Source organism: Schistocerca americana, chromosome 2 (genome assembly GCF_021461395.2).
Source record: "Schistocerca americana isolate TAMUIC-IGC-003095 chromosome 2, iqSchAmer2.1, whole genome shotgun sequence".
NCBI lineage: Eukaryota > Metazoa > Arthropoda > Insecta > Orthoptera > Acrididae > Schistocerca > Schistocerca americana.
Window position 1 is genome coordinate 1086462039 of NC_060120.1, and position 23671 is coordinate 1086485709.

Here is a 23671-nt window from a genome sequence, read left to right on the forward strand (position 1 = left end):
TCTTCTTCTCCGCTGTATATCTGCTAGGAACAGGAATTTCTCATGACTCTTTCTACTTATAACAATAAACAGACATACACAGTTTGTTTTACTTCGCTTTATGATGTATGTTTGAACATCAAACTTTTACAAAACTCATTCTCTACATAAACAAACACTATCAAGTAAGTCTCTTTGCGTATCCATAGGTTAAAAACAGAGTTCATTTACACATAAGAAAAGGTTGGCTTAAAACCCAAGTCCATTCTCAGTCTGAATCTGAACACACGTCTTATCCTCTCTATGTCCAAAACAAACAATAATTAACAATATTTCAACTGTTCTTTTTCTCCACTACAATAGTCAAAGTTATAAAACAGCACAGAATACATAAATACTTCTTGTTCTTTCACTATGGCTCATGGCGTGACCGGCAAACACTTGTTGGTGCCGTTCGACTGCCATGTCTACAGGCTTCGTATTACACACTTCGAACCTCCACACACAGACAGGTGACTCACAGTAGGTAGGCTCTCTCACACTTATATTTAAAGTATTGTGTGTTCGAGATGGTAGAAGTCTGAGTGATTCTAGAATTTACATGGAAATTCTCGAAGCACTACATATCCTCCCCCCTCAGATCGAACATGTAATAGTTTGTACATAGTAATCTTGTACATTAATATGATACATAACAAAAATTCATATTTTAACATTATACCTTTATTTCATAGGTTTCCATATACGTTTTTCACACTAACAGTCCTTTTTTATTTTTTTTTTTTTTAAAAAAGCACACCCTTTAGCTGAGCAATTCTTTAATAACTAGACTTGAGTACTCATTACTGATCCAGTAAGCCTGACTAGCATTTGGGAAATGTGAGACTTTATTTATTTCTTTTTTTTTCAGCCGTAAATTACAGGTGTTTGTGACACTTGAGAAACATATTTTTGCTATCATTTTGGCCTGCTATGGACCTTGGAGATTCTTATCTCTTCCCTGATTGTGTTTTCCTCTTTTGCCAGTAGTTTTTCATTTTCACTGGCTGTGCTTCTTTTCTCTGTTTTGACCATTTGCAGGCAGGATGTGGAAATGGTGTAGTAAGCGAAATAAGGCTTTTAGTAATTTTGACTTTTTCTCTGAAAACTTCTCGATATTGAATGTCATCAAATGAAATTTCAGCTTCCTGTAAATCCTTTTTAAGTTGGCTTTCTCATTTTGAATATGATTTTGTTTTTGAAATTGATGAATGTATGCAATGAGTAAGACTTTGCAGGTTCATTCTTTCCAGATGACCAAAAAACATCATTCTCTGCTTCCTCATGCTGGTAACAATGTCTTCTGTATAATTCACAGTTGTGTCTTCGGTGGAATTCTCCATTTTCTTTGATAGGGCCAAGGATTTTCCTCAAAATTATCCTGTCTTTTATTTCAAGTTTTCGTAGTGGTCCTTTCTTTATCATGTTTAAACATTCTGATGCATACAAAGCTGACGGGCTAATTACAGTGTTATAATGACAAAGTTTTAGGTTTGAAGACAGGCTTTTGCTTTTGTATAAGTCTTTGCACAGATGAAAAGCACCTTCTAGTTTAGAACACCTGCTTTCTACAGCTGTATTTTCTGAACCATCAGGTGTAATTATTTCTCTAAGATATTTAAATTTCTTTGACTGCTTGATTTTCTCTTGTTGTATTTCAATATAAGGAGGATCGTGTTTGATGTTTGTGATGAATTCAGTTTTGTTAAATGCCATTTTTAGGCAAATCTTAGCAGCAATTGATTGTAGGCTGGACACTTGAAGCTTATTGCAATGAGTGCCAGCTGGTCAGCAAAAGCCAAACAGTTTCCACTGAGGCCATTTCTTTTGTGTCCAATTTGAATCCCATAACCTGGTGATATGGTTTTTTCCACTCTCTGGCTATCTTTTCCAGGACACAGTTGAAAAGCGATGGAGAGAGCAGGTCACCTTGTCTCACCCCTGTACAGATTTCAAATGGTTCTGATGGTTCACCTCTGAACTTGACGTTTGACACTGTGTTATTTAAAGTGGCGCTTATCAGATTGGTTGTTTCCCTATCTAGACCAAATTTGGCAAGGGTGTTCTTTATTGTTTCTTGATCAATTCAGTCATATGCTTTCTGAAAGTTGACAAAGGTCACAACAAACATTTTTGATCTTGATTTGGCGTATGATATAACAGATTTCAAGTTATGGATCTGCTGTGCACAAGATCCTGAAACCAGCTTGATATTCGCCCAATTGTTGATCTATGACTGATTTAGCTCTGTTTACCAACAGTCTGGAAAAGATCTTGTACATCCTCGGTAATTATTCAGATTACTCTTATCGCCTTTTTCATGAAGTGGGAGAATAATTGCTATGGTCCAATCTGGAGGTAGAGTTTCAGTTTCCCAAATCTTCACTATGATATCATGGAGATGTTTTGTTGTATCATGATCTGCGTATTTACACATTTCAGCCAAGATGTGATCCTCACCTCCAGATTTGTTATTTTTCAAGCCTTGTATTGTTTTCATGATTTCATCTAATGTGGGAGGGGGACTAATGTGGGAGGGGGACTAATGTGGGAGGGGGACTATCTGCAGGAGGAACAGCAGGATAAAAATCAAGCTTTTCATTTGGATTTTCAGCATTCAGCAGGGATGAAAAGTAATTTCGAAAAGCTGTAGCACATGATTTGTCATTCAAATTTAGTTTTCCATCGAGTCCTCTTATATCTAATGTAGGAGGTTTAAACTTCAATAGTGGTGATTTAAAGGCTTTATAAAATGCCCAAGTGTGATGTCTTCTAAAATTTGCTTCTATTTCATTGATTTGGTTTTTGTTGAATTGTCTCGTGGTTGTTCTCAATACTTTTGATGTATCCTGTCCAAAAGCTAAATTAAATTCAAGGAAATACAAACAATTGTTCATCCCAGTCCTACAAAAGCACAACCATCACTTATGAAGGGCCTTGAGACAAGCTTCAGTAAAGAACACAGTAGATACATCAAATAGCTGAATTATTAGCTTTGATAAATGAAATTAACGATAAGCCTATCATTGACATGGCCCGCCTAGCATCTCTAGACATTAAAAACCTTTATGTGAATGTGCTGGTAAATGAGGCCGTTAAGGTCATCAAAGAAAATTTGCTTAAGTACAAAACACTGTCTCAGCAAGAAATAGTCGAATTCATCGAACTGTTAGAATTCGTTCTGAAATATAATTATTTTTCTTTTAACAATAAATTTTATATGCAAAAAGTTGGACTGGCTATGGGTTCCAGTATATCTGGAACCATAACAGACATCTTTATAAATCATTTGGATAAAAGACTCCTCGTTAACCTGCAATATCCCATGTATAAATTTGTATATTACAAATGCTGTGTAGATGATACGCTGCGTCTTATTGATGGACAAGAAAAAGAATTTGCAGAAATAGTAAATAAATTTAACGAGTTACACGGTAAAATTGAATTCACTGTGGAAGAAGAGAAGAATGGTGAACTGCAATTTCTCTACCTAAGTATTAGGAAACAAAATGGTAGGCATGTTTTTAAAATATTTAGGAAACCAACCACAACTGATTTGTTGATACAAAATAATTCCTGCCATCCTAATAGCCAGAATCTTTCTGCTTTTAGATCTTTGATAGATAGAGCCTTTAGAGTCCCTATGAATGAAGAAGTCAGAATTACTGAGCTGTACATCGTGAAACAACTAGCCAGAGCTAATGGATATCACCAAAATGTTGTCAATAAATTAATACGACAGAAACAGTGCATGAATGCAAGGAAGAATACTGCAAATAATATTATGAGAGTCACAATACCATACTTCGGTGATATTTCGCAACAAGTGGCTAACATTTTCAAACCTTTTAAAGTTGATACCACTTTTCAGACCAATAATACGCTGCGGTTTAAACTAAGAAATAATTTGCAGCAGGAAAGCTATAAATATGAGAGAGCTGGGGTCTATAAAATTCAGTGTAACACGTGCAAGGCAAGCTATGTAGGCCAAACTGGTAGGTCCTTTAAAGTACATTACAAAGAACATAGTGATGCTTTCCAGCTTAATAATTTTGAAAAGTCAGCTGTAGCCACGCATATTTGGGAAACAGGACACCCCATGCTGGGAATAGATCAGGATCTTGTTATTTTACATAGACAGGACAATGGCAAAAAGCTGGATCTACTAGAACAGCTGGAAATTAAAATACATAGCGGGGATAATCAGAACACACTGAATGAAAAGCTAACTGGTGATACAAATAACTTTTTCAAACATTTCACTGGTTTCTTTCAGTAACTACAATTTTAGCAATTTGCAGGATACCATCATTTCATGAGGTTCTTGGAACATGTATACATTATCTGTTTGTATAGACATCTCTGTGACTTCCTTGTGTACTTGCGCGAGAGCTCACTCACGTTTCAGTGTCATGTATGGCTACGTGGTGTGTGGTATCAACGAAGACACACGGGCGGTTTACGATGATAGAGGAGAGGGCCATGTGGTTAGATGTTGAACACTATAGGCGACACCATTTTAGAGTTTTTTATATTTTGATGACTATCTGGAGATGCACCTTGGAAGACACGGCTGCAACAAGGGAAGTAGCCACGATGTTTTAATTTTACCATCAATTTTATTGTGCCTGGTGCATGTTCCATTTTAGTGAGTTTTAACAGGTTCTTTTACTTTTTGTTATTCTGATGATGGAAGCTTGACTTTCGAAACGCGTCAATCTTAGTGTTTTACACTATAAACAGGTGGTTGAGCTGATATATTTTTTAACATTGACATTCACAACCACGACCTCTCATCCAGTATGGATAAAATCAAATGATATTTTCCTTTTTTTTCATCCAGTTTTCCACTTGCACGTTTTAAGTAGAAATAATCTTGAAACAAGAAAAAATGTACATTTAGTATATTTTATAATCGACACGTGCTCAAAAAGATACAAAACATTTAAAATGAAATACACACACCTTGTTATTATAATTAACAAAATTCACACTCAGCTGAACTTGAACTCAGAACACTAGGTCAATTAGAAATCAGGTTGAACTGTGAACTAAACCAGTGAATGAGCCAAGAGCTTTGTAACCTGCATCGTGATACGAGAGTGGAATGAATGGGACGACTACCTCACAAACTGTGTGGTATGAAGCAGTGGCCGGAGAGCTATTGTGAGTCAGTTCCTTGCAGCTTACTTGCTTGAAGATAATTGGTGAGCGCTCCCCTTTCACAGTCTCTCATGTTGAAGTATCAAATGGACCACCGTGGGAGCTCCTTGTAAGCTGTTCAAGTTGAAAGGAAAAATAAAAGGTGAGAAAGTGTTGTCTGCATTAATGCCATGACTTAAAAAACTGACATTCCTTCAATCTCTATTTTTTTTTGTGTGGAAGCTCACAACAGTAAAGTACATCCATACATACTGTCTACATCATATTTTCTGCAGTGTGGGTGACATTTCTTACTGTCATAGTCTATGTCCCAGTGAATAATTCACCGCATTCCGTGGAATGCTGTCTCACCATATTGACCTAGAAACTTTGTTAGGCTCACTAACATCACTGGATAGATATTTTGGATCCAAAGAGTACCACTAATTTTTATTGAGTCACCGATTGGTTACTCTGTAGATCCATTCGTGGGCAGATTGGTCATCTCTAGTGTGTACTCTACACACAGTCAGCTGTCTGAGTAGTACACTCTGATGTATAGAGCACATTGGAGCCATTTAGGAGGAGAGTGCAGTTCTCAAACCTACGGCGCAAGTCTAGCAAACCGCACACAGAACCTTTGAAGTCTCTCGTACAATCTTTCCACTTGACTCAAAACCAGGGTGGCTACAAGCAGTTCTTGTGACAATGCAGCAGATTTTTAGCTTCACTGAAATTATGTAAGTGAGGCTGATCTTCTCAACCTTCTCCACCAGTTGCTGTAATGATCCTAATATGACCTCAGAGTCCAGAAGCCAGGAATCGACTGTCACTGTGCGATACAAGCTGTAGTCGGTTGCACCCTGTTCCCACAGTGGCTGTTAGAATGGGTAATTTCCTGGTCTGAATGGTGCTAGTCCCTGACCTTAGTGCAGGATGCCACAGAATGTTCAAAGGTGCTCATTCTCATTCTCGAATTGCAGGGACAGATGTGAAGGTTTTACGACATGCTTCATGCACCACACACTAATCCTCCCCTGTGGTTTTCAAACGTGGCCAACCAGAACCTCGATCACGAGTACACAGAGCTGACAGAAGCCACAGGATAGCTCTCAATATCGTGTCGGATCTCCTTTAGCACAGCACAGTGCAGAAACTTGACGTGACACGGACTTGACGAGTCATCAAAAGGACCCCGGAAAAATATTGAGCTGTGCTGCCTCTGTGGTAGTGCTGCCAGTGCAGGAGATTGTGCACGAATTGACCTCTCGTCTATATCCCGTAAAAGCTCGACGGGATCCGTGTCGGGTGATACGATCGGCCAGGTCGTTTACTCGAATTGTCCACTATGCCCTTCAAACTGGTGATGTGGTGCATTGTCATCTACAAAAATTCCACCACTGTGTGAGAACACGATGTCCACAAATGGCTGCAAATGCTCTTCAAGTATCCGAACGTAACCTTTCCAGTCAGCGATCGATTTTGTCGGACTGGTGGACCCGGTCTATTCCGTGTAAGTTCGGCCCACACCACTACACAGCCACCGTCAGCTCGCACAGTGCCTCGTTCACAACTCGGATCTGTGGCTCTGTGGGGTCTGCGTCGTACTCGAAATCTACCGTAAGTTCTTACCGACTGAAATACTGACTCGTCTGACCGGGTCATCTAGGGTCCGACCGATATGCTTACAAGTCCAGGAGAGGTGCTGCAGGTGAGGTTGTGCTGTTAGCAGAGGCACTCGCATCGGTAGTCTGCTGTCACAGCCCACTAACAGCATATTTTGCTGCACTGTCCTAACAGAAACGTCCGTCGTAGGTCCCACATTGATTTCCGCTCTGTTAGCTCCAACAGGTCTACACGAACTCCGATGCTCTCAGTCGTTAAGTAAAGGTTGTCGGCCACTGCATTGTCAAACATTACTTCTCAAAGTAATGCTCCAAATTTGGTATTCTCGGAACACTGTTGACACTGTGGATCTCGGAATACTGGATTTCCTAACGATTTCCGTAATGAGATGTCCCACGCATCGAGCTCCAGCTTCCATTCCATGTTCCAGATCTGTTAATTCCTCTCGTGTGGCCACAATCACGTCGGAACCTTTTCGTACGAATCACCCGAGTACAGATGACAGCTCCGACAATGCACTGCCCCTTTATCCTTTGTGTATATGATACTACTGCCATTTCTATATGTGGACGTCACTATCCTGGCGAATTAGGTGACATCAGTGTATACCTGCAGTTGAGGTACCAGAAATATTCAAGTATATATACTGGAATACTTCTGGTATCTCAACTGCAGATTTTTCAATGCTCATTTAACTTTAGGACTCTGTATCTCAGAATGAACAAAAATACACTTGCATCACTATTTAAATAAGCCCTTCATATTTACTCTGCAAAACGTAATAGGGAAAAGATGAGAAAACAATGTACAAACACTTGTAGCATTCATAGATTTGGTAAAAACATTTGGCATTGTGAACAGAAACAAAATTTGGACTATTATGGAAAGCGATTGATATCCTAACAAATTAGTCAAGGCTACAAAAAGCCTATGTAGATAATCAAAAATTGTAGTAAACATGAGTGAAATAAGAACAGAAGAAATTTTAATAAATAAAGGAGTATGGCAACTGCGACAAATACTGTCTAATATGAAAAAGAAATTGCTACTCACCATATAGCGGAGATTCTCAGTCACAGATAGACACAACAAAAAGACTGTCATAAATAAATAAAGCTTTCGGCCATTAATGCCTTCTTCAACAATAGACAGACACACACACACACACAAACACAATATAGTTGATGAAGGCCTTAATGGTGGAAAGCTTTATTTATTTGTAACAATCTTTTTGTTGTGCCTATCTGCGACTTAGCATCTTTACTATATGGTGAGTAGCAGTTTTCCTTTTCATAATATTGTTACATTCCATCCTGGATTTTCTATTATTTGAAATATTGCCTATTCTTTTAGCTATTCGTATCAATGAAATTATCATAATTGGATGCATCACATACAGAAAGATATTAAAATATCAAAAGACACAGTTTGGTTTAATTTGTGCACATGATGTCTTGATATTGCAAGAAAAAGAAGACAACTTACAATGTGCACTTAAACATGTGAATAAAATTTGTAAACAATAGAATGTTGAGATTTCCAAACCAAAACCAAATCCGAAATTATTGTGGATAACTTGATGTTAGGATGAATGACATCCTTCACTTATTTTGGATGTCAAATTTACCTAGACAATAATAAATATCTCAATTTAAAATTGACTAGATCTGAAAATGTGTGTGGCACAGTTCATAATGTATTTAAAAATAAGACCTGCCAAGAAATAAGAGCAAAATGTTATACAAGTGTGGGTCCTCCAGCATATGTTCATGGGCGTTAATGCTGGGTACCTACAAAAAGAAATTGAGGTACAATACAAAGTGCAGAAACGAAATTTGTAAGAACAAAAAGCTAGTCAAGAACAGACCACATAAAAAATGAAACAGTGCAACAAGAACTAAAAAGTAGAGTAACCAAACACCACAACACCTGATGTGAACATATACAAAGAGTTGGGCAGTAAGTGACTTCCCAAACTAGTTGTAGCCTATAAACTGGCAGAAAGAAGAGGTGTTGGAAGACCTTAGAAGAGATAGACAAGCAATTTCTGAGCATGGCACAGGCTTAATGCCTCATTCATGGAGCATAGAAGAAGACTATTATTTATATTTTTGATGAAGTCATGATAATACATTTTTTATGCATAATCCTTGTTTTGTTTTGCAGGTGCTGGATATCATTTGATCATTGTAAAGGGAGAGAAATGTAATGTTTCTGAAATTACAAATCTCCTCAGAAAGTACATAGATGACATAGAAGTGGCACAAAACATTGGTTCAGAGCTGTCATATATTCTGACAGAGGAAAAGTCATCAGTTTTTGAATCAATGCTAAAGGAACTTGAGGATAATGGCAAATCTTTGGACATCCTCAGTTTCGGGGTGTCTCTTACTACAATGGAAGAAGTGTTCATGAGGTATGCTGTTTTAGCTAAGCTTTGGTGGACAAAATTATAGGTAACTGCCGAAGAAAATGAAGAAATTTTATTATTATTATAATTATTGTTATTGTGATAATTTCTATTTTGTATCTGTCTCATACTAAAGTTATGAGAGAGGATTCTTATACTGCAGTTAAAGATACATATAGCTTGAAAGAAGAATAGTTTAAGAATCATGAAAGAAGGTTGTTTACATGGATGAGGCCTGGAGACACTGGAAGGTTTCAGATAGATAATATAATGGTAAGACAGAGATTTTGAACTAGGTTTTAAACTGTAAGACATTTCAAGGGGCAGATGTGGACTTGGACCACAATCTGTTGGTTATGAACTGTAGATTAAAATTGAAGAAACTGCAAAAAGGTGGGTATTTAATGCGATGGGACCTAGGTAAACTGAAAGAACCAGAGGTTGTAACAAGTTTCAGAGAGATCATTAGGGAACGATTAACAAGAATGGGGGAAAGAAATACAGTAGAAGAAGAATGGGTAGGTTTGAGAGATGAAATAGTGGAGGCAGCAGAGGATCAGTTAGCTAAAAAGATGAGGGCAAGTAGGAATCCTTGGGTAACAGAAGAGATATTGAATTTAATTGATGAAAGGAGAATATAAAAATGCAGTAAATGAAGCAGGCAAAAAGGAATACAAACGTCTTGAAAATGAGATCGAAAGGAAGTGCAAAATGGTTAAGCAGGGATGACTAGAGGACAAATGTAAGGATGTAGAGGCATGAATCACAAGGGGTAAGATAGATACTGCCTACAGGAAAATTAAAGAGACCTTTGGAGAAAATATCAAGACCTCAGATGGAAAACCAGTTCTGAGCAAAGAAGGGAAAGGTGAAAGATGGAAGGAATATGTATAGGGTCTATATAAGGGCAATGTACTTGAGGGCAATATTATGGAAATGGAAGAGGACATAGATGAAGATGAAATGGGACATATAATATTTATGAAGAATTTGACAGAGCACTGAACGACCTAATTTGAAACAAGGCCCTGGGAACAGACAACATTCCATTAGAACTACTGATAGTCTTGGGAAAGCCAACCATGACAAAACTGTACCATCTGGCGAGCAAGTTATATGAGACAGCCGAAATACCTGTAGACTTAAAGAAGAATATAATAGTTCCTATACCAAAGGAAACAGGTGTTGACAGGTGTGAAAATTACCAAACTATCATTTTAATAAACAACAACTGCAAAATACTGACACAAATTCTTTACAGACAAATGAAAAAACTGGTAAAGCCGATCTTGGGGAAGATCATTTTGGATTCCATAGAAATGTTGGACTACCTTAGAAGATAGATTAAGGAAAGGCAAACCTATGTTTCTAGCATTTGTAGAGTTAGAGAAAGCTTTTGATAATGTTGACTGGAATACTCCGTTTCAAATTCTGAAGGTGGCAGGGGTAAAATACAGGGAGCGACTGAAGACCACAACAACAACATAGCTTGAAAATAGGTTCCTGACATACAGCATATAAAATGAAACTGCTTTATGAAATGGAATTGCTATTTTTGTTTGTAAGACACACCTGCTGTTTTTTATATCTGCTGTTTCATATGTCATGATTCTATCAAATATTAATCAGAAGGAATGCAGTTTGTTACTAAGTTCTGTGCTCATAATTATGTTATCAAAATTAGTCAAAAAATTGTAGTTGTTTTTGAATTACAGTCACAATGACAAGCATCCTTGAAATGTTCAGCTAACAGCCTACATAGTTTGAAAGCTGAACATTTCTAGGATTCTTTTTCATTGTTCCTTTCTGTGACTTAATGCCTTCTCTCTGTGGTGAGTAGCAGTACATCCTTTGCATATTGTTGTTATTCTTTCCAGGACTTTCCATTGTTTTGAAGTTGTTTTTAGTAATTTTTTTATACAGATATTAGGCCATAGTCAAGGCATGTTTCTGTACATAAAGTTTCAGGTTGTAATGCTGGAGACATCCTGAAAGGCTATAATAACTTCATTAGTTGCTCTCTGAAATCAAATGAGCTTTGCAAGAAGAACTGTTTATACGTAACCACACAATCGTTGGGTTAGTGACATCATCTGACCACTGTCTGTTAATGGAGCCTTGCTCTTGTATATTAAGGAGTTTGAGCTGCAGAAAAGATGTTGTACTGTTTTACTTTGTTTAGCACTAACAAGCTCCACAACTTGTGTAATTTGTGTCCTCTTCTTCTTTTGAAATTGTTTTTGTGGTTTTTAAGTTAATGGCCCCTCCGTACTTTCCATAACAATAATGATTGGACCTTGATAAAAGTAGATTATTAGAGTGGTGGTTGTCTAGTCTGGTGCATGAGCTGCTACTGCAGATTTATCTATGATGTTCAGCTGACAATTGCTTTTATGTTCTTCATAATGTGTTTCAATGCTTATTTTAATAGTTCTTATGTTCATTCAGCCACATGTGAAGGGATTTTGTAAATTCCTACTGTGGCAAGCAGTGGATGTACTTCCTTTGCAGTGTTCAAATACTGATGCACCTGTCTTGTCAGTTGCATCACTGTGTCAATGCTGTGTATTCTGGAAAAATTTTCCCTTTTTTTTCCTTTTCCAATATCTTTTAGGATGTCCAAGTAGCTTTTTCTTCTGTCGAAGTAGCCATTTCTTCTGAAAGTGATTCTTAAATTTCCAGTTTTTGCTCCAAGTATTGTGGCTCAGATTTTTTGGGATGGTCCACTAATGTTTGGGATGGTGAATGGGGATGGAAATTTTTGTGAAGCTATCTATCTGTATTATTGGACTTCTGTAGACTTTGTACCATAAAGATTTTTCTTCATGTATATGCATACAAAAATTAAACATGCCCTCCTGTCTCTTTCCACTGTGAACTGTATGTTATGATTAATATTGTTCAGAAGACTTAGAAGTTCCGAGAGTTTGTTATCTCCATGAGGAAATATAATGTACAGAAACCAGTTGTTGTTTTTTTTTTCCCTGTCCAAAGCAGTGTTGTTCATAAAATTTTTCTGTACAAAAAGATCTGCTCATTAAATGATCATGTACAAATCACATAAATTGAATATTTTCAGAATTAGCAGCTCCTAGTTACCTTACGTGATGGATCAGTATTTGTTTTATTCGTAAAATTTTTCTGCACAAAAAGATCTGCTCATCAAATGATTATGTAAAAATCACATAAATTGAATATTTTCAGAAATAACAGCAACTAGTTACCTTACGTGATGGATCAATATTTGTTTTACTTGGATCAATATTTATTTTACTTCGATTGGTTTCAAGTCACCAGCAGATGGTCCACATTTTTTAGTGACTGTTTGAAGCTGTTTGGGAGTCGTTACTTAGCTGTGGCAAGAAATGATGGCCTGGGAATAATATATGTTAATGTTATTATGCAACTGGTAGGAAAAAAGACAGTGGCTGTTCACATACAAAGCCAAATCCTTGGCTATAGAAATTAATATAATCTAAAAATATTGCTTAAGGCAATTCATTTCCTTGCACTACACTTAAATAAAATGTATGACCTTGACTTCTATCTGCATCCCATAGACCCCTCTCCTCAGGATCCATTAAATATGACTGATGTAACATAATGTAATGAATATTCTACTGAACAACATTCTAAATGCTAATGCATTAGTAGGTCTAGAAATACTTTTCACAACTGTAGCTGTCAATTTGGTATCTGAACCACATAGTACTTGTTCACTAGCAGCTCCCACCCTTTGCTGACAGTTGGTGGCACCTGAAGGTGAAGCTTTATGCTTTGAAACTGGGGGAACAAATTAAGAAATTACTGCCAACTGAAGTGGACTTTTATTCTACAAATCTTTGGTGGTTGTTTCATTTGGGCGATATGCTCCAAATCATATTTGTGTTAATTCTTAAGAGATTTTTTTTTTCAGTGAAGGAGTGGAGAATCTTGATGTATTGTTTGTGATGTATTGTTTTGTGTTTTAAGTAGTTGTTGTTGTTGTGGTCTTCAATCCAGAGACTGGTTTGATGCAGCTCTCCATGCTACTCTATCCTGTGCAAGATTCTTCATCTCCAAGTAACTACTGCACCCTACATCCTTCTGAATCTGCTTAGTGTATTCATCTCTTGGTCTCCCTTTATGATTTTTACTGTCCACACTGCCCTCCAACACTAAATTGGTGATCCCTTGATACCTCAGAACATGTCCTACCAACCAATCCCTTCTTCTAGTCAAGTTGTGTCACAAATTCCTCTTCTCCCTAATTCTATCCGGTATCTCCTCATTAGTTATTTGATCTACCCATCGAATCTTCAACATTCTTCTGTAGCACCACATTTTGAAAGCTTCTATTCTCTTCTTGTCTAAACTATTTATTGTCCATGTTACACTTCCATACCTGGCTACATTCCATACAAATACTTTGAAAAAGGATTTCCTGATGCTTAAATCTATACTCAATGTCAACAAATATCTATTCCTCAGAAAAGCTTTCCTCGACATTGCCAGGCTACATTTTATATCCTCTCTACTTTGACCATCATCAGTTATTTTGCTTCCCAGATAGCGAAACTCATTTACTACTTTAAGTTTCTCATTTCCTAATCTAATTCCCTCAGCATCACCCGACTTAATTCAACTACATTCCATTATCTTAGTTTTGCTTTTGTTGATGTTCATCTTACATCCACCTTCCAACACACTGTCCATTCCATTTAACTGCTCTTCCAGGTCCTTTGCTGTCTCTGACAGAATTACAATGTCATTGGAAAACCTCAAAGTTTTTATTTCTTCACCATGGATTTTAATTCCTACTCTTTCTTTACAGAGCAGGCAAGCCTCCAACCTCCACATTTTGTGACAAGGCTCAGACATCTGGCATATCGCCAATGTCTCATTGTTTTACAACCTTTTATTGCCTTTCCAAGGATGTTAACGACAGTATCATGTGAACAGCTGACCAGCTTTGCTGTTACCATGATGCTCATGCTGGGCTCTGGGCCACAACATTTTGTCCCTTGTCAGAGTTGCATACACCAGTGGATTTCTCCATCTGCAGTCATACAATTGTACAGTTGTTGGATCGATTCTTCATCCATCCCTGCTGCACACATATACTTTCCTAACTGTGTCATGTCCTCGACACTGCCTGACAGCATTTAGTCTCAAAGTAGGCAGTGGCTGTTATATGAAGGCATGTTCAGAAAGTAAGTGTACTAGATTTTTATATTTTTGTAGAAAAGGTGTATTTAAGAAAAATTACAGGATTTCGATACACTGGTTGACTATTTTTCCACTTAAACACCATCCCGTTCCATGGTGATCTGTGGCATGAGCTCCTTTACGCCCTCCTCGAAGTACTCTTCCACCAGCACCTCTTTCTGCACCTGCCTGTTAATTGAAAGTTTAATTACACATGTATGCGCCTTCAGATCAAGGAAAGGCAAACCTATGTTTCTAGCATTTGTAGACTTGGAGAAGGCTTTTGACAATGTTGACTGGAATACTCTCTTTCAAATTCTGAAGGTAGCAGGGGTCAAATACAGGGAGCAAAAGGCTATTTACAATTTGTATAGAAACCAAATGGCAGTTATAAGAGTTGAGGGGCATGAAAGGGAAGCAGTGGTTGGGAAGGGAGTGAGACAGGGTTATAACCTGTTCCCAATGTTATTCAAACTGTATATTCAGGAAGCAGTAAAGGAAACAAAAGAAAAATTTTGAGTAGGAATTAAAATCCATGGTAAAGAAATAAAAACTTTGAGGTTTGCCGATGACATTGTAATTCTGTCAGAGACAGCAAAGCACATGCAAGAGCAGTTGAACAGAATGGACAAAGTGTTTAAAGGGGATATAAGATGAACATCAATAAAGCAAAACTAGGATAATGGAATGTAGTTGAATTAAATCAGATGATGCTGAGGCAATTAAATTAGGAAATACGATGAGTTTTGCTATCTGGGAAGCAAAATAACTGATGATGGTCAAAGTAGAGAGGATATAAAATGTAGACCGGCAATGGCAAGGAAAACATTTCTGAAGAAGAGAAATTTGTTAACATTGAGTATAGCTTGAAGTGTGAGGAAGTCTTTTCTGAAAGTAATTATATGGAGTGTAGCCATGTATGGATGTGAAACATGGACAATAACTACTTTAGACAAGAAGAGAGTAGAAGCTTTCGAAATGTGGTGCTACAGAAGAATGCTGAAGATTATATGGTAGATCATGTAAATAATGAGGAGGTACTGAACAGAATTGGAGAGAAGAGAAATTTGTGGCACAACTTGACAAGAAGAAGGGATCAGTTGGTAGGACATATTCTGAAGCATCAAGGGATCACCAATTTAGTATTGTAGGGCAGTGTGGAGGGTAAAAATCATAGAGGGAGACCAAGAGATGAATACACTAAGCAGATTCAGAAGGATGTAGGTTGCAGTAGGTACTTGGAGATGAAGAAGCTTGTGCAGGATAGAGTATCATGGAGGGCTGCATCAAACCAGTCTCTGGACTGAAGACCACAACACACAACAAAATGTGCCTTCAGAGAGGTGAAAATATGATAATCTGGGAATGCCGAGTGAGGAGAACACAGCGAGTGTCTCAAAACATCATGGTGGAATGAGTCGGTGAGCACCTGGGTGGCAGAGGCTGTTCTGTATGGGTGTTGTCATGTGACGAAGACACTCTTCTCATCAGCATTCCCCTCCTTTTGTTTTTAATGCTTCTTTTGAGTTTTTTAGGGTCCAAAAATATTGTTTCACATTCGTTGTCTCTCCGTGAAGCAGAAGTTTGACCAAACTGATGCCTTTCCAGTCCCAAAACGTTCAGACTATGAATTTTTTGCTCAAAATTATCGATTTGAATTTTTTGGCAGATGCAGAAATGGTGTGACGGCACTGTGACAACTGTCTGTTTTTCTCAAGTGTGTAATGAATCACCCACATCTCATCTCCAGTCACAACATACCTCAGAAATCCTCACCTATCAATCAGTCACATGGTCGCTACTGAAACAACTTTTCTTGTGCCACTCTCCCAGTATCCCATTTTGCATATAGTTTCTGGTATCCAGCATTTTTGTAAGTGTCTCATATAAGAGAGTTCTGGAGAGTTGTGGAAACGACATCCACTGTCAGTTGGCGGTACTCACAAACAGTTTCTTTGAAGTTCAGCGTCAACTGATCAGTCAAAATGGAAGGGCTTCTACTCCTCTGTTCATCATGAACATTCGTTCTGCCTCTGCTAAACTCCCTACACCCCTTAAACACACTTGTTCTGTTCACAATATCTTCACTGTAAACCGTTTTGGTTTGTAAAAAAATTTCAGTAGGTGTAATTCCTTCCATGAGTAGGAAGTGGATCACAGCACATGACTGGCACTTTGCGGGATTTCTTACCATCATCTTTTCAGCAATTAGACACTACAAGTGAGTTTATGTACTACCGTATAGGGACATTGTTAGTATTTTGGAGATTTGCAGTGCAGTATTTGCGTATGTGTGTGTGTTTGTTTTATTTTGCAACTGGTTGTATATCAAAACACTATTACATATTTTGCAAAATATTCAAAATAGCTGAAGTATGCCAATCTAGCATCTTCTGAGGTTGAGGTAATTCTTAAAGGGAAACAGACTGAATGGAGTTTATGTGATCATCAAAATTTAAATTTCCATCAAATTAATCTCTAATAATTTTGTAGATGTTACTCTATGTAACGCTTTGTCACATAGTACCAAATTAACATTTACATTTTGACTGATTTTAGCAAATTGCCTGAAGTTTATTTTATTAACATTTAATGTTACCCTTTTTGTGTTGAATCAAAAGTGGGCATACTTAAGGACTTAATCCATGGTTGTGTGCAACATGTGTTTTGGTAACTCACTCTAGTATAATCTGTGAATAGCGTGACATTGGCTGCACCATATGAGGTGTATGTATCATTTATCTAAATAAAAAATAGAATTGGACTTCCAGCACTGCCTTGTGTTACTCCTCATGGTAATTTGCAAAGTGGACAAGTAGAGGTTTCAGGTGCTCAAGGAAGTCTTCATCATCTCAAACATATATACCAGCCATTGCTGTAGTTGTCGATCTATAAAGTTATGTTCACTGGGGGCTTTCATGTTAACAATATTAGGGTCCTAATGACAGCGGAGAAAAAATTTAAAAGTATGGTCTTGCACTGTGAGTTCAGTTTCATGATGTTTGAAGGAAACTAAAATTACCAAAATCTTCACAAATCCACTTGAATCAAAGATGAAGAGTCATAGTGGCTGATGCTTTAAGTGGACTTAACAGAAAGTAGTGTAGGCCCTACTTCACATATTCACATAGAACACATACCATTGTATTGCTATCCTCACTTATTGGCATGATAATGAGCATCTACTTCAGTGGAATGAAGTACTTGTGATTCTACAAAAATTATGACTCCACCATATAAAAAAATCAAACAATGGAAAGTCAACAATTATTATTATTATTCTGGATTTACAATGTGAGTACATTTTTCCAGCACCTATTCTAGATTACAGTAAGTCACTAATTATTGTTCTCCACTCTTCTCTATTTGTCCATAAATCTTCAGGAATGTTGTTCTTCCTCATTGCTGACTGAACTCCCTGTATCCATGTATCAGGTGGTCGTCCCCTTTTTCTTCTTCCAATTGGTACCCAGTCGATTATGCATTTTGGTAGCCTTTCCTGTTCCATTCGTCTGATGTGTCCATACCATTTAAGTTGTTTGTGCTCGATGAAATCAATAATTGAATTTTTACATTTTATCTTGTCTCTGATTACTTCATTTCTTATTCTTTCTCGTCTTGATATTCTTGCTGAACGTCTCCAGAAATCCATTTCTGTGGCTAATAATTTTGATTTCAGTTGCCATTTTGCTGTCCACACTTCTGAACCATATGTAATAATGCTCCTAACTATTGTTTTAAAAATCCTTATTTTGTTATCAGTTGTTATGTGTTTGTCCCAGAGAATTCCATTCAATAAAGAGATTGTCGTCTTTCCAGAATTTATTCTTGATCTAATTTCTTTGTCCTGTTTCCCATCATTTGTAATTTTCACACCTAAATATTTATATTCCTCAGTAGCTGTTATTGTTCCCATCCCTTCTTCTAATATTAAGTCTCCATTCACTCCACCAATTACCATGTACTTTGTTTTATTCATGTTTACATTTAGACCTGATTTTTTATATTCTTGAATCAATTTTCTGGTCATATACTCTATGTCCTCACAGTCTTGGGCTATAATCAGTTGGTCATCTGCAAATTGTTACGAGTATATTGTTCTATCATTTATTGGTATTCCCATAGCGTGACATTTTTTCTTCCAATTCTGTAAAGTTACTTCTGTATATATTTTATACAATGTAGGTGAGATGCTACATCCTTGACGTAATCCTTTTGTGACTTGGAATCCATGTGATAGATATTTACCAATTTTTATTTTTGAAATAGAATTTTTATATAAATTTTGAATTGCTTTAACAAGAGATTGTCAACAATTAAGATGACATATCAAGTTGGAGACAGGCACAATAAAAAGACTGTTACACACCAAGCTTTTGGCCAAAGCCTCCTTCTGAAAAGAAAGGACTTCACATACACATTCAGTCAAGCAGGCACACCTCACACACACACACACACACACACACACACACACACACACACACACAACAGCTGACTCTGACCACTTTAGACCTTAATGCTACTGTTGCATTGAATGAAAGCAGCAGTTGGGAGTAGGGCAGGGAATGGGGAGTGATAGAAGAGTACAGGTGGTGGGAGAGAGTGTTGTATAGCAGTGTGTGCAGAGTTCACTATAGAAGGCAGCAGGACAAGGCTTAGGCAGCATTGGCTTGCTGTGGGGGAGGGTGGAGGAGAGGGGGGAAGCAGAAAAGGAGACCATCAGAGAGGGGAAAGGTCTAGTGTGTGCACTGGTAGAGAGTGAGATGATGTGAATTGGGAGGAGATTACAGGACAGAGAGGGCAAAAACAGTTGGGTTGGGGGTTTGGGGACAGTAGGTTATCATAGGTTAAGGCTGGGATAATTTCGGAAGTGGAGAATGTGTTGTAAGGATAATTTCCATCAATCAGTTCAGAAAATCTGGTGGTGCAGGGGTGGTTTCAGATAGCCTGGGTTATGAAGCAGCCATTCAAATTGAGCATATTATGTTTGGCCCTTCTCTCCCTCCCCCCTCCCACCCCCCTGTGCTTTGCTGTCCATCACTTTTCTCTACCCCACTCTAAATTTCTGCTTTTGAGCAACACAACATTCTGGCTAAAGCAGCTGGAGATAGTGGTCTTGTGTGTGTGAGACGTGCCTCTTGTGTGAATGTGCTGTGTTGTCCTTTCTTTTTTGAAGAAGGTTTTCGTCAAAAGCTTAGTGTGTTCATTACGCCTGTCTGGAACTCAGCATTTCATCTTTATGGTGAACAGCAATCTATCCTTTTCATAATTGTTCATATAAAAATATTTCAGGTTTATAGCATGGCTTAAGAGCTAATTCTGCTGGACTGCTGTTTCCTTTAAGTGGTACATGTGATTCAGGATGAAGTAACTTCTTTGAATATGGATTTGTAGCACTGGCCCTTGTAATTCTGGCTAACTGCACATCCAAAGGTCGCCTATTTAAAGTTTTTAGAATTCTGTAATTAGTTTTACTTGCCCTGCTACAAGATATAAAAACTAGTGAAAATCTAAGCTGTTAAATCTGCCTGTCAGCCTGCTGCCACCTGGTACGCATAAACTCTTCCCACATTTGTATAATTGCTTTTATTTATTTGTTTGGTGTGGTAAATCATTTTTAATATGTTGTTTGTACATATGATTTAGGGCAAGTAAGGGATAATGCTATTAATTCATAATTATAGTAGTTAATAAGTGACACTGTGTGTTCATCACAAGCAAACTAAATATTAATAAAAAGCACCATAATACATTATGATTTAACTAATAATATTTTGTAAATTAGACTTATAATAATTCTGCAGAAATTCAGAGGCAGAATAGTGGTTAAGCAAGAACTGTTTCAACTTTACTTTAAATGTATCTAATTTCAGTTTTAATCTTAAATAAGAAGCCATACAGTTTAATTTCATAGGCTTCTGCAGCCAGAAGCAGTTCGCAGAAGACATTAAGGTTTTATGGGTATTGTATCCTGTCATATTGTAAAAAAAGGTATACTGGAGGAACCAACATTTTGGCTACTGTAACTGTGGCCGAAATGCTGGCTTCTCCAGTATAGCTTTTTACATTATGACATGATATGATACTCAAAAAATCTTAATGTCAATCCATTTGGTTGTATAGCTGCTACTCACCATATAGCAGAGATAGTGATCTGCAGATAGGCACAACAAAAAAAGTGTCAGAAAGTAAGCTTTTAGCCAACAAGACCGTCATCAGAAATAGGCAACATACACATACATACACACACTCACGCAAACACAGATCACAAGCACGTGACTATGGTTTCTGGCTGATGAGTTCATAATATTGTCACACTCCATCCCAAATTTTTCATATTGTTGCATAATATCACACCAATATGATACATACCTATTTTTAAATTTATACTTTCTGTATTTACATGCAGATTAAACTTCTGCTTAGTTTCATATTAGTGAAAATCATAGCTGTTTTAGAAGATTTTTTCTCCTTTTAAGATGCTCTCTTTTGTCAAGATAACATATATATAGAAACAACGCATAGGCAGTGTTTGCAGACTTTAGAAAAGTGGTCTATGAGAATCCCTGAATTTAACTTGCTTTGTCACTCTGACAATCTTTGTCAGCATATTAATTTTTTTCTTTTAAAAAACAGTGAAATTACCTCAAAAAATGATTGTTCATCAGCAGAAAATGTTTACTACGGTCATACATTGTCACCATTGTTGACTGGATTGTATTTTGAGTGAGATTTCTAATGGCATATATAAGTTTATTCAACTTTTTATTTAGAGTGTTAAAATGCATCTCCCACTCCAAATCCCTCCCAATGTGTATGCGTGAAAATTTTCGACCACTCATATTGGAGACTTGTTTCCCTCAATAAACAAAACGGGGTTTACAAGATGCAGGTTTTGTGTGGTGTAGAGGTAATTGGTACAGTTTTTTTCAGAATTTATGATGAGCCTATTGGTTCTGAACCGTCTGCAACAGCATTGCTGTTCTGTCAGTCATCGTTTTGGCCAAGTGAAATATGATAGATCCCATCAAAGTCATCTCCTTACTTGATCTATTTCTCATTGCTGTAAAGTCTATTAGTTCTGTGTATTTCATTACCTCTGTATTTTATTTGTGTAATCTCTTGATGATCACCAGGGTATGATGGAATCCACCCTCCGATCCATCAGCCACGCTTCCCCAACCCTGTCCTCTGATTCACTATTTCTTCTTACTATTTATTTTTCCAAAAGTCTAACATTCTTTTTGACTTCAATATACAAGTTATTTACCCTTGTAGCCTAGTCCCTAGTAAATTCCTTTCTCAAGTACTTTAATTTACTTTCTTCTTTCCCTCAAATTTTTAAATGTTTCCTTAAATACTTGATTCACTCTAATTCCCTGTTAGTTTTAACAGTTAAGTTCCTTCCCTCTGTATTTTTATTCCATGATTCCTGTCCTGCTGATCCCTCCACATACCAGCCCTTAACATCATTAAGTCTCTTCTGTTCTACCACGATATTCTCTGCATTGTCTTTTACCTTCCATATCATCTTAGTTCCTTCATGGGCCTCAGTTGTCAACAATTTGGTTATTACCATAATTTAAAAAATAGATGTATCCTGTCCAAAAACTAAATTAAATTCAAGGAAATACAAACAATTGTTCACCCCAGTCCTACAACAGCACAACCATCACTTATAAAGGGCCTTGAGACAAGCTTCAGTAAAGAACACAGTAGAAAATTTTCTTAAAAATCAGTCAGTTTTCTCCAAAGATCCATGGTTCATTGCTCAGGATGGTAGAAATGTTATTCGCTAGTCCTCACAGTGGTTACTCTTTGTGACATTTCCGCCATCTCTTATCTTCTGCACTCATCAAAAAACTACCCTTAATGAGTTGTCAGGTCCATTGCCTTGTGAACAGATGTAGTATGCCTACTTCAGTTACTACCACAGAGCCAATTGTCATCAACAATTAAGCTCTCAGTCCATGTTAATGTTTTGGTTACCACATGTATGACTTTAACAATTAGCCTGGTCACATCAGGATTGGTTGACTGGCTGGACTTACAAGAATAAAACTGTGAGGTCATCAGTCCCTTTACTGTATATGTATCAAGCCAGGAACAATACTCGGAAGAAGCATAAGAAAGGCAGATGGTGGGAAGCCTGATTGTAAGAAAGATACAGTAAGACAGCTAAAATCAAGGAGAAGTAGGAGGGGAGTGACAGGGGGTAAGGTGAGTGAGCTGTTCTGCCAGAATGCCATTGGAAGTCCCCGGAGCATCCCACCAGCATCATCTCACCATCCGTTACCACAAGAAAACGAGCAGCACAGACAAGATGATGTGATAAAATTTTAAGAAAGATAAACATTAAAAACGGCAAGCAAAATAACAAGGAGAGTTAAATGGTGCTTGGATGGGTAGGGGCCAGGCCAGACTCTCGAGCAAGGGCCGCTGCAGGATCCTCAGGCCACAGCAGGCAAGAGGTGTCCCTCCAACCCCTCAGGCAGTCAATGAGGCCAAAGTACCCTGCCTGACAGAGACATGTAGAAACGGGCCCTACATGGGTGAACCATAAAACCAGGTCAGCCACTTTGGCTATGTCCACTAGCGCCAGAGGTAAGGTATCAGGAAGGCTAGGAGACTGCAGCAAAGCAGCAAAATTTGGGATAGGATATGGACGACCATCCGGCAGGCACCACATCAGCAGTAATGTGGCCACGGGTCAGCCAAGTGTGGTCAATGCGTAGCTGACGAAGGACAACGGATTCCCTGTGAGAAGCACAAAGGGAAGATGGTTATTTGGTTGTGGTTTCTTTTATTACCTGTTGTTTGTTTGGGGAGTCCAGGGTAGTTCCAGAGTTGGCATAAAGTTGACTGAAGGTCCAGTTCTAGGACCCCCATTTCCAAAATGAGCGTCCTGGTAGCCAACTTTGCCAACCAATTGGCATGTTCATTCCCTGAGATCCAATTATGTACAGGGTCCAATCAAGACGAACAGCTTTCCAGCTTGATGGAGGTCAGAAAGAAGATCCTGGATAGTTGTGTCTAATCGGTGATGAGGGTGGCACTGGTCTATAGGAAGTTGTTGCAGATTAGGAGCATCCTGCTAGTGCCCGAATGAGCATGGCCAAGGGCTTGTGGGATTGCCACCAATTCAGCAGTGAATACATTGAACCCATTTGGCAGGGAGCATAGTTAATTGCACTTCGTGTGTGTGTAAGCAAATCTGGTTCATCCATCAACTGTTGAGCCAATAGTGTATACCACTTCCAAACTCAGAAATGCATCGAGTACAGGTGA

The 23671-nt window shown here is 37.9% G+C and overlaps 1 protein-coding gene across 1 annotated transcript in view; it reads left to right on the plus strand.

Moving 5' to 3' along the window:
* LOC124594686 (phospholipid-transporting ATPase ABCA3-like) overlaps positions 1-23671 on the plus strand; it is a 543403-nt gene that overhangs the window by 172239 nt on the left and 347493 nt on the right. Inside the window, exon 13 of the mRNA XM_047133052.1 lies at positions 8953-9202. Coding sequence (XP_046989008.1) covers positions 8953-9202 — 250 coding nt within the window. The remainder of the gene's footprint in view (positions 1-8952; positions 9203-23671) is intronic.